Source organism: Squalius cephalus (assembly GCF_949319135.1).
Source record: "Squalius cephalus genome assembly, chromosome: 21".
Lineage (NCBI taxonomy): Eukaryota > Metazoa > Chordata > Actinopteri > Cypriniformes > Leuciscidae > Squalius > Squalius cephalus.
Window position 1 is genome coordinate 262,501 of NC_137142.1, and position 12,521 is coordinate 275,021.

The 12,521-nt window shown below is 43.9% G+C and overlaps 1 protein-coding gene across 1 annotated transcript in view; it reads right to left on the reverse strand.

Moving 5' to 3' along the window:
- rtn4b (reticulon 4b) overlaps positions 1-12,521 on the reverse strand; it is a 48,868-nt gene that overhangs the window by 14,785 nt on the left and 21,562 nt on the right. The window contains exons 4-5 of the mRNA XM_079855596.1: positions 8,168-8,375; positions 422-560 (exon numbers count right to left, since the gene is read on the reverse strand). Coding sequence (XP_079711722.1) covers positions 422-560; positions 8,168-8,375 — 347 coding nt within the window. The remainder of the gene's footprint in view (positions 1-421; positions 561-8,167; positions 8,376-12,521) is intronic.

Below are 12,521 nucleotides of genomic sequence, written 5' to 3' on the forward strand. Positions count from 1 at the left end.
GTAAGAGGAGGAAGAGTGAGTAAGAGGAGGAAGAGTATGTGTAAGAGGAGGAAGAGGATGAATAAGAGGAGGAAGAGGATAAATAAGAGGAGGAAGATGATGAGTAAGAGGAGGAAGAGTATGTGTAAGAGGAGGAAGAGTATGAGTAAGAGGAGGAAGAGTATGTGTAAGAGGAGGAAGATGATGAGTAAGAGGAGGAAGAGTATGTAGGAGGAAGAGTATGTTTAAGAGGAGGAAGAGGATGAGTAAGAGGAGGAAGAGTATGAATAAGAGGAGGAAGAGGATGAATAAGAGGAGGAAGAGGATGAATAAGAGGAGGAAGAAGATGAGGAAGAGGAGGAAGAGGATGAGTAAGAGGAGGCGGAGGTAGAGTATGAACAAGAGGAGTCAGTTTTGAACAAAAGGTATTTTAGACACAGACCTTGAGAGAGTCGACGAGATCCTCCACCAGAAACAGGCGGCGCAGTTCCTTCAGTGCTCCGTTGATCCGACTCAGAACAACATCACTGTGCCTCTGCACTGCCTCTCTGGACAGAGCCAAGTCCTTCTCCAGGACACATCTGCAAACATGAGGGAAGACCAGTGAGTATGGGCTCAAACTCTGCACACACGAGGGAAGACCAGTGAGTATGGGCTCAAACTCTGCACACACGAGGGAAGACCAGTGAGTATGGGCTCAAACTCTGCACACACGAGGGAAGACCAGTGAATATGGGCTCAAACTCTGCACACACGAGGGAAGACCAGTGAGTATGGGCTCAAACTCTGCACACACGAGGGAAGACCAGTGAGTATGGGCTCAAACTCTGCACACACGAGGGAAGACCAGTGAGTATGGGCTCAAACTCTGCACACACGAGGGAAGACCAGTGAATATGGGCTCAAACTCTGCACACACGAGGGAAGACCAGTGAGTATGGGCTCAAACTCTGCACACACGAGGGAAGACCAGTGAATATGGGCTCAAACTCTGCACACACGAGGGAAGACCAGTGAGTATGGGCTCAAACTCTGCACACATGAGGGAAGACCAGTGAATATGGGCTCAAACTCTGCACACACGAGGGAAGACCAGTGAGTATGGGCTCAAACTCTGCACACACGAGGGAAGACCAGTGAGTATGGGCTCAAACTCTGCACACACGAGGGAAGGCCAGCGAATATGGGCTCAAACTCTGCACACACGAGGGAAGACCAGTGAGTATGGGCTCAAACTCTGCACACACAAGGGAAGACCAGTCTGCACACACGAGGGAAGACCAGTGAATATGGGCTCAAACTCTGCAAACATGAGGGAAGACCAGTGAGTATGGGCTCAAACTCTGCACACACGAGGGAAGACCAGTGAGTATGGGCTCAAACTCTGCACACACGAGGGAAGACCAGTGAGTATGGGCTCAAACTCTGCACACACGAGGGAAGACCAGTGAATATGGGCTCAAACTCTGCACACACGTGGGAAGACCAGTGAGTATGGGCTCAAACTCTGCACACACGAGGGAAGACCAGTCTGCACACACGAGGGAAGACCAGTGAATATGGGCTCAAACTCTGCAAACATGAGGGAAGACCAGTGAGTATGGGCTCAAACTCTGCACACACGAGGGAAGACCAGTGAATATGGGCTCAAACTCTGCACACACGAGGGAAGACCAGTGAGTATGGGCTCAAACTCTGCACACATGAGGGAAGACCAGTCTGCACACACGAGGGAAGACCAGTGAGTATGGGCTCAAACTCTGTACACACAAGGGAAGACCAGTGAGTATAGGCTCAAACTCTGCACACACGAGGGAAGACCAGTAAGTATAGGCTCAAACTCTGCACACACGAGGGAAGACCAGTCTGCACACACGAGGGAAGACCGGTGAGTATGGGCTCAAACTCTGCACACATGAGGGAAGACCAGTGAGTATGGGCTCAAACTCTGCACACACGAGGGAAGACCAGTGAATATGGGCTCAAACTCTGCACACACGAGGGAAGACCAGTGAGTATGGGCTCAAACTCTGCACACACAAGGGAAGACCAGTCTGCACACACGAGGGAAGACCAGTGAATATGGGCTCAAACTCTGCAAACATGAGGGAAGACCAGTGAGTATGGGCTCAAACTCTGCACACACGAGGGAAGACCAGTGAGTATGGGCTCAAACTCTGCACACACGAGGGAAGACCAGTGAATATGTGCTCAAACTCTGCACACACGAGGGAAGACCAGTGAGTATGGGCTCAAACTCTGCACACACGAGGGAAGACCAGTCTGCACACACGAGGGAAGACCAGTGAATATGGGCTCAAACTCTGCAAACATGAGGGAAGACCAGTGAGTATGGGCTCAAACTCTGCACACACGAGGGAAGACCAGTGAATATGGGCTCAAACTCTGCACACACGAGGGAAGACCAGTGAGTATGGGCTCAAACTCTGCACACATGAGGGAAGACCAGTCTGCACACACGAGGGAAGACCAGTGAGTATGGGCTCAAACTCTGTACACACGAGGGAAGACCAGTGAGTATAGGCTCAAACTCTGCACACACGAGGGAAAACCAGTAAGTATAGGCTCAAACTCTGCACACACGAGGGAAAACCAGTAAGTATAGGCTCAAACTCTGCACACACGAGGGAAGACCAGTCTGCACACACGAGGGAAGACCGGTGAGTATGGGCTCAAACTCTGCACACATGAGGGAAGACCAGTGAGTATGGGCTCAAACTCTGCACACACGAGGGAAGACCAGTGAGTATGGGCTCAAACTCTGCACACACGAGGGAAGACCGGTGAGTATGGGCTCAAACTCTGCACACACGAGGGAAGACCAGTGAATATGGGCTCAAACTCTGCACACACGAGGGAAGACCAGTGAGTATGGGCTCAAACTCTGCACACACGAGGGAAGACCAGTGAGTATGGGCTCAAACTCTGCACACACGAGGGAAGACCAGTGAATATGGGCTCAAACTCTGCACACATGAGGGAAGACCAGTGAGTATGGGCTCAAACTCTGCACACACGAGGGAAGACCAGTGAGTATGGGCTCAAACTCTGCACACACGAGGGAAGACCAGTCTGCACACACGAGGGAAGACCAGTGAGTATGGGCTCAAACTCTGCACACATGAGGGAAGACCAGTGAGTATGGGCTCAAACTCTGCACACACGAGGGAAGACCAGTCTGCACACACGAGGGAAGACCAGTGAGTATGGGCTCAAACTCTGCACACATGAGGGAAGACCAGTGAGTATGGGCTCAAACTCTGCACACATGAGGGAAGACCAGTGAGTATGGGCTCAAACTCTGCACACACGAGGGAAGACCAGTGAATATGGGCTCAAACTCTGCACACATGAGGGAAGACCAGTGAGTATGGGCTCAAACTCTGCACACACGAGGGAAGACCAGTCTGCACACATGAGGGAAGACCGGTGAGTATGGGCTCAAACTCTGCACACACGAGGGAAGACCAGTGAGTATGGGCTCAAACTCTGCACACATGAGGGAAGACCAGTCTGCACACATGAGGGAAGACCAGTGAGTATGGGCTCAAACTCTGCACACACGAGGGAAGACCAGTGAGTATGGGCTCAAACTCTGCACACACGAGGGAAGACCGAAGACGAACCGTCTCTCAGCACTGATGCGGATATGAGATGAGTTCCTCCATGAACACAATCACACCATCACATATCAACAAATGATCATCAGAACTAAGTAAGTACTTAATCATTTTCCAGAACCTTCTCCTTCACTGTTCCTTGCTGGTGGAATGATCTACACTACTGCCAAAATTATTGGGACACCACTCCAAATCATTGAATTCAGGTGTTCAATCACTTCCATGGCCACATAAATCAAGCACTAGGCATGCAGATGCTTCTACACACATCTGTGAAAGAATGGGTCGCTCTCAGGAGCTCAGTGAACTCAAGCGTGGTACCATGATCGGTTGACACCTGTGCAAATAAGTCCATTCGCGAAATTTCCTCACTGCTAAATGTTCCACGGTCAACTGTTAGGCTCAATCCCAATTCACCCCTTGCCCCTACCCCTTGGCCCTACCCCTCCGTTTTGCGCGTTCCCGTGAAGGGGTAGGGCTGTCTCGATTTTCTTTTGGTTGGAGGGGTAGGGGTAAGGGGAAGGGCCAGATAGCCCTTTTTCGGGACCACACTTCAAACGAAGGGGTATGAGAAATGTACCTGCATACACCGGCTACAGAGGCAACATGACTGCCAATAATCATTTTCTTTATGTCACATTCAATCTAGTGTTTACGGTCATGTTCTTCAAAGAAACGGTTGCAAAAAAATCGTTAAAGTTCGTTAACAATATGACGCGTGTAAAAAGCAAAAGTTTTCGAATTTGCGTCCGCCGCGCTAAACGCCTCATTCGCGCCTCAAGACCTCCAGACGCGCGTAAACGCGTCTTAACATTGAAATCACTCGCGCCAGACGCTCTATTCGCGTTTGGTGTGAACACAGCATTAGGCGTCGAAGATATCGTCATCGCCGTTGTTTTCTGCAAACGTCAGAAGAAAAATGTAAAAAATAGCTGTAACTCACGCAAGACTACAGCTGACGACGGCATCTTGGAAGTTTGTGATAAACATTGGCGCATCTCCTGTGACGTAGGCGCTAGCGACGATGTATAATGACATGTAACGGTGTAGTAGTGGTGTCCCATTTCTTAGGGGAATATTTTTACCCCTACGCCTTGACACTCTGTTTCAAGGGGCAAGGGTAAGGGGTAGGCGAAGGGTTAGGGGTAGGCGAAGGGGTATAAAATAGAATTGGGATTGAGCCTTAGTGGTATTATAACAAAGTGAAAGCAATTGGGAACAACAGCCATGAAGTGGTAGGCCACGTAAAATCCCAGAGCGGGTCAGCGCATGCTGAGGCTCACAGTGCACAGAAGTCACCACCTTTCTGCAGAGTCAACAGCTACAGACCTCCAAACTTCTGTGGCCGTCAGATTAGCTCAAGAGCAATGTGTAGAGCTTCATGGAATGGGTTTCCATGGCCGAGCAGCTGCATCCAAGCGTTACATGCAGTGGAGTAAAGCGTGGGATGCAGTGGTGTAAAGCGTGGGATGCAGTGGAGTAAAGCGTGGGATGCAGTGGGGTAAAGCGTGGGATGCAGTGGCGTAAAGCGTGGGATGCAGTGGAGTAAAGCGTGGGATGTGGTGGTGTTAAGTGTCAGATGCGGTGGCGTAAAGCGTGGGATGCGGTGGCGTAAAGCGTGGGATGCAGTGGGGTAAAGCGTGGGATGCAGTGGAGTAAAGCGTGGGATGTGGTGGTGTTAAGTGTCAGATGCGGTGGTGTAAAGCGTGGGATGCGGTGGCGTAAAGCGTGGGATGCGGTGGCGTAAAGCGTGGGATGCAGTGGTGTAAAGCGTGGGATGTGGTGGTGTTAAGTGTCAGATGCGGTGGTGTAAAGCGTGGGATGCGGTGGCGTAAAGCATGGGATGCGGTGGCGTAAAGCGTGGGATGCGGTGGTGTAAAGCGTGGGATGTGGTGGTGTTAAGTGTCAGATGCGGTGGTGTAAAGCGTGGGATGCGGTGGTGTAAAGCGTGGGATGCGGTGGCGTAAAGCGTGGGATGCAGTGGCGTAAAGCGTGGGATGCAGTGGTGTAAAGCGTGGGATGCGGTGGCGTAAAGCGTGGGATGCGGTGGTGTTAAGTGTCAGATGCGGTGGTGTAAAGCGTGGGATGCGGTGGTGTAAAGCGTGGGATGCGGTGGCGTAAAGCGTGGGATGCGGTGGCGTAAAGCGTGGGATGCGGTGGCGTAAAGCGTGGGATGCGGTGGCGTAAAGCGTGGGATGCGGTGGTGTAAAGTGTGGGATGCGGTGGTGTAAAGCGCGGGATGCGGTGGTGTAAAGCGTGGGATGCGGTGGTGTAAAGCGTGGGATGCGGTGGTGTAAAGCGTGGGATGCGGTGGTGTAAAGCGTGGGATGCGGTGGTGTAAAGCGTGGGATGCGGTGGTGTAAAGCGTGGGATGCGGTGGTGTAAAGCGCGGGATGCGGTGGTGTAAAGTGCGGGATGCGGTGGTGTAAAGCGTGGGATGCGGTGGTGTAAAGCGTGGGATGCGGTGGTGTAAAGCGTGGGATGCGGTGGTGTAAAGCGTGGGATGCCGTGGCGTAAAGCAGCGATATACTTGCCTGACTGCATTGTGTTAAGTGTAAAGTTTGGTGGAGGGGGGATTATGGTGTGGGGTTGTTTGGTGGAGGGGGGATTATGGTGTGGGGTTGTTTGGTGGAGGGGGGATTATGGTGTAGGGTTGTTCTTCAGGGGTTGGCCCCTTAGTTCCAGTGAAAGGAACTCTTAATGCTTCAGCAGACCAAGACATTTTGGACAATTTCATGTTCCCAACTTTGTGGGAAGAGTTTGTGGATGTTCCTGTTCCAGCATGACTGCGCTCCAGTGCACAGAGCAGGACCATAAACACATGGATGAGGAGTCTGGTGTGGAGGAACTGGACTCCTGCACAGAGTCCTGAGCTCAACCCGATAGAACAGCTTCGGGACGAACTAGAGCGAGACTGAGAGCTTCTCGTCCAACATCAGTGCCGGACCTCAGTAATGCACTTCTAGAAGAATGGGCAAACATTCCCATAAACACACTCCTAAACCTTGTGGAAAGCCTTCCCAGAAGAGTTGAAGCTGTTATAGCTGCAAAGGGTGAAGCAACTCCATATTAAACCCCATGGATCAGGAATGGGATGTCATTAAAGTTCTTGTGCATGTAAAGGCAGACGTCCCAAAACTTGTACTGCTCTGAATGATATCTGACACTTTGTATTACTTCTCATGTTTATTGCCTCTTTAAGATTAATCGCTTGCTGTGTTCCTCAACTGTAAGTCGCTTTGGATTAAAGTGTCTGCTAAATGAATAAAGGTAAATATAATGTGAGAGATTATATTTACTACAGGCATCTTGTTCAAACTTAACCCTTGTGTTATGTTGCGGGTCAATTTGACCCGTTTAGATTTTCTAGTTTTTGGAAATACTGGTTAACCTATGGTTTTTTTCTTGATATTTTGTGACGTTCTCATTTATCATCATGAACATGCATGCAAAGTTTCAACATGCTGGTGTTTTTTGACATATACAAACAAAATTACTGTTCCTTTTGTGATGTTGGCGGGTCAATTTGACCCGCATATTTTAACGCTCTAAGGCAACTGTACGGACCCAAAATAATAACATTTCTTGTTTATATTTTGTTATTTTATTTTTTTACTACCTTATGAAGCTAAAAAATTTGGTTTTCCACACTTATTTCAATACAGAAAAATATTTTGTCAGCCACAGATGGTAAAAATTACCTATCATTTATTTTTTCAAGCTACCTGAAATAATATTAAACCCTTTTTTTTTTCTTGATATTTTGTGACTTTTTCACATTTATCATCATGAACATGCATGCAAAGTTTCAACATGCTGGTGTTTTTTTTTTTTACATATACAAACAAAATTACTATTACGTTTGTGATGTTCGCAGGTCAATTTGACCATCATAGGCAGCTATTCAAAAGCAACTGTACAGACACAAAATAAAAACATTTTATGTATGTCAGGGCATCAACTCCAGTTCTAAAGTGTAAGTGCATCTAAAAGTGCTCTAACCCAAACCAAACACACTTGAAAAAGCTAAATCATGGTGTTCAGAATTAATTGCAAATTACAAATGAAAATTTTTGACAGACACAGATAGTAAAATAAGCTCTCATTTATATATTCAAAATATCTGAAATATATTGAGACTTCGACATAGACAGCAGGAAATATTAGCTCAGATTAATTGATTAATTGTTCAGTTATGATGTTCTAAGCAAAAAAAAAAAAAAAAAAGAATTATGCAAATATATATAAATATAACGTATATTCAAATTTTAAATAGTTTTAAAAAATGGTTAAAAAACATTTTCATTAAATCATATCTTAAGATATATATTTTTAGGAATATTTGACAAATGTTGATATTAAAAGTTTACAGTTTGAACCTGAATCTTTGTTGTTTTTCATAGTGTGATTTTTGAGGAATTGTATTGAATCCAATGCGGGTCAATTTGACCCGGACCATAAGGGGAGTGCACAGAATTCCAACATAACACGAGGGTTAAAGCAGCTGATGAAAGGTCAAGAGGTCATCACACACACACAGATCTCACCTGAAGGGATGTCCTTCATCAGACTTCTGGATGGCCTGCAGGACTCCCCTGTATACCCTGAAGGAGACGGTGCCGGAGAGCAGAGCGAGAGCGGAGTAGGAGAGAATGCTGATGATGCTGTAGCAGGTGAGGGAGAGGAGGATGAAGAGGCTTGAGCCGAAGACCAGCGCGCTCGACCTCACGTCCCGCCAGCGCAGCAGCTGTAGCACTGAAACACACACACACACACGTGAGCTCAGGCTAGGACAGCAGCAGGGATGAGCATGAAGGATGGGGTTCATGACGTGCTTAGGATCCACATGCACAAGCTCTCGCTAAACCAGCAGGTTTCCTTCTTCATCTGCATCAACTTCATCTGTTGTTTATTAATCAACTACAGGAAGACGTGCCGCCAATCCAAGCTCATGATAAGCGCGTTTCTGAACTCTCACACACTCGTGTTTCTCTGCAATTACACTCACAAACCTGTTACGACTGACTGACAGACTTCACCGAACAGAAACGAGCACGAGTTTATCTTCCGTCAGACATCAGTGGAAAAACCCACTTTATTCTATATAACTGAAGGGATAATTCACGCAAAAACAGATCATCATTTACAGTGCATTAAGAAAGTATTCAGATTCCTTAATTTTTTCACATTTTTTAATGCAGTATTATGCTTTAAATTGTTTTAGGGGGTTTTCACCTCAATCTATACATGACGAAGCAAAAAACAGATTTGTGATGACTTAGCAAATTTATTAAAAAGAAAAAATTCAAAGGGTCAATCAATCTCAAGTGGCCAATGGAGAGTGCTTGGCTATTTTTTGAGTGATTACCTGTATGAATTAGATTGGTTTACCGATTAGGGATGGAACGATTACCGGGTTCACAGTAGACCACGATAAAATGTCCTGACGGTTAGTATTGTAACCCTAACCTTTTACAACTTAATCACGAAAACAGTGTTCGATTATCGCGTTTTTGAACACTCGCGGTAAACCCTGTCCAGGCAGCAGGAGTCTGACGCAGTCCCAGCATGCAACGTTGTTTGTTTGGTTGTTTTTTGTATGAGAAGTACAGCAGTGACAGCGCTCGGGAGATCCATCATCCCCCATAATCCTCCGCGCCGCGGCTGCAGCTTCTCGGTGACGTCCGATATTGTACGTACTATTCTGTGTTATTTTTAACCCCACTAAAGATGTAAAAAATATTAAAATATTATAATAAGTTTTCGTGCACTATATTCCAAGACTTCTGAAGCCATTCGATAGCTTAATGTGAGGTACAAATGAATATTTAAGTTGTTAAAGTTAACCCTTATATGACCTTAGTTTCCTGTTTACACTCAGTGCATTTGGGGTCTATATGACCCCAAAGATGCACAGAGCTTTTGTACAAGAAATATACATTTTAATAATACAAATTATATATCATTTTTTTCGTTTACTTCTCATCTATATTTTTATGCTGTGTTTTGGGGGATATGAAGTACTTTTTTACCTATTTACTGCAAAATTCCTCAACTACACCATTAGCATACGTATGAAATATAACATTTTTATGAAAAAAACACATTTATGATGATCAAATTTAAATATGAGTTGTTTCTGGATATTGATCTAGGTGTTAGATGCAGAATTCTGCCATCTGGTGGTTAGATGTTTTTTTGTAGATAATATAGTTTTAGCCACAAAGTGTAATTACCATATACTTCCAGCAGAGGCCCCATAGAGATCCATTCATTTTTCTGGATGTGACTTATTGCTCTTATAACAAATTTTTTGATGAATTATATATTTAAACATTTTAAAATACATTAAATCAGTATTGTGTCAAAGTTTAGAATTTTTTTTTTGTTGTTTGAGGTCTTTTGAAGTGTCTTGTTATTGCAATAATGCTATATAAATTTGCAATAATGTCACATAAGTTGCCACTAAAAGAAACTACTTGATTGCAATTGCATATTATTTCAATAATAGAAATGTATAAAATTATTAACTTTAGAATAAGAAATAAAAAAAATAAAAAAAAAAAATAAAAAAAAAACAGTAAAAAAAAAAAAAAAACAGCTATAGGCGGATAGGAATAGGAGTGAAAGTAAACACACTGTGTGTCTGTGTGTGTTTGTGTGCATGCACGTGCATGTGTGTGTGTGTGTAATCATGCTCATTCCACATTTTTTTTTCTCTAGTACCAGGCCTTCATTTATGTGTGAACATTTTTAGATTCATGCTGGAATTATTGATTTTATTTACCAATTTCAATAAAAATGCTCTCTTTTGCAGTCACACTTGTTTGTTTGTGTTTGTCTCTCTGTGTATGTGATCTGTGTGTAGTCATGTTCTTTCCACGCTGCATTTGTGCTCCCATACCATACCTTCATTTATGTGTGAAATTTTTTAGATTTATGCAGAAATTATTGATTTTATTTCCCAATTTCTATAAAAATGCTCTCTATTGCAGTCACACCTCTCTCTGTCTGTGTGTGTATTTGTGTCTGTGTGTGTGTGGGCGCATATGTGTGTGTGATAATGTTCATTCCACATTGCATTAGTGCTCTAGTACCAGGCCTTCATTTATGTGTGAGAATTTTCAGATTTATGCTGGAATTATTGATTTTATTTGTCAATTTCTATAAAAATGCTTTCTATTGGAGTCACACCTGTGTGTGTGTTTGTGTGCGCGAGCATGTGTGTGTGCAAGTGATCATGTTCGTTCCACATTGCATTTGTGCTCGAGTACCAGGACTTCATTGTGGTATTAAAATTTTCAGATTTATTCTGGATTTATAGATTTTTTTTGACAAATGAAAAATAAAAACCCATTTTTTCCCGATTTTCCCATTCATTTCAATGTGGGGTCATATTGACCCCAAAGGTCATGAGTGTGACTTTTTTTTTTACATGCCTTTAGAACAACCGAATCAAGCCCAGTTTTTTTGTGTGTGTATAGATAGATAATGTAGGAAAAGTCACCAAATTTTATTCCACTGAGATGAAGGGAACCATTTTTTTTAATGAAAGAAAAGTCGCTTGGGGTCATATTGACCCCAAAGGACAAATGAGGGTTAATGGAAACTCTCCTCAGTCATTCTCCACTCAGCATTCAAACAGCGCGTCGCGTTTGGTTACGACAGTAACACGAGGAAACTCACTTGGCAAGATCAATGTTCCCAATATTATACTTCACTTGTAGAAAAAGGTCTATAGTTTTTCATAAAAGTACTTTATCTTGCTGGAGTTTCATGAGTCTTTCTCACGAGCACGATTGTTCTTCACATGCACAGAAACTGACAATTACAGCTGTTAAAAGAAAAGGCTCAACAAACTGTTGCATAGATCTGATACACTAAGCATCAATATCTCTTCCCCTTGTTTTCTGCACTTTTCAACGACTCCATGTTGCCTCAAGCACGTCATTCTGCACACGGGATGCGCATAAGCTCTATTTTGAAGCCTTTCATAAATTAGGCCTATAATACTTTTGCCCAGTGAAAGATTAAGATTATTAATGGTCTTTATTGCATGGCTTGGTTGAATTCCAATGTAGAATGCGGTGTGTTATTTCTTGATAACAGAGCGCTGCAAATTATAACACACCGTTGCCATGAAAAACAGAGCGTTGCTATGGACGCGGAACGGACTATTTTCTTTAGCGGAAGCAATACAATCGTTTTTAAATCAATAAACTCCTTTTTAAATCAATAATTTGTGTCAAATTATTTATTTATTTTGTAGGTAGCCGTGTAATAAGTGGGATAATGTATAGCGAGGCGGTTGTTATAGCGAATACAACCCCTTCAGGCTGATTCAAGCTCCGCTTCGCGTCGGGGTTGTATTCACTATAACAACTGCCTCGCTCTACATTATCCCTTATTTCTTGTTCTGTCCTATCTTTCAAATGTTGTTGCCTCATGAAAAAGCTGCGCTTTACATTTAAAATAAATGCCTTCATTTTATAGTATATGTAGATTACATTTATTTGTTTTTCCTCCAGCAATACAAAGAGCAATGTGTAACATTTTACCTTTTATTTGTTCCAAATTAAATGTTTTTTTTCACTATAATAACATTTGCTGCTGAATTATCCACTAACCTCATTTATAACAGCATTTTAATGAAACGAGAGTGCGTCCGCGGTAACAGAAGAGATGTGCGCTGTGTTATAATGCGTTGCTATTGACGACGGTCATATAATTTAAGGTGAATGCTTAAAAAAAAAAAAAAAAGTGCATAGAGCTGCTAATTTTATTTGTTGTCTGTTGATTTCCAAACTTGTTGAAATGTTTTCAGTGTGCGTATCAGTTCTTTTTGAACATTTTCATGTCATTTTAACAAAACCGTGATAATATTGATAATCGTGATAATTT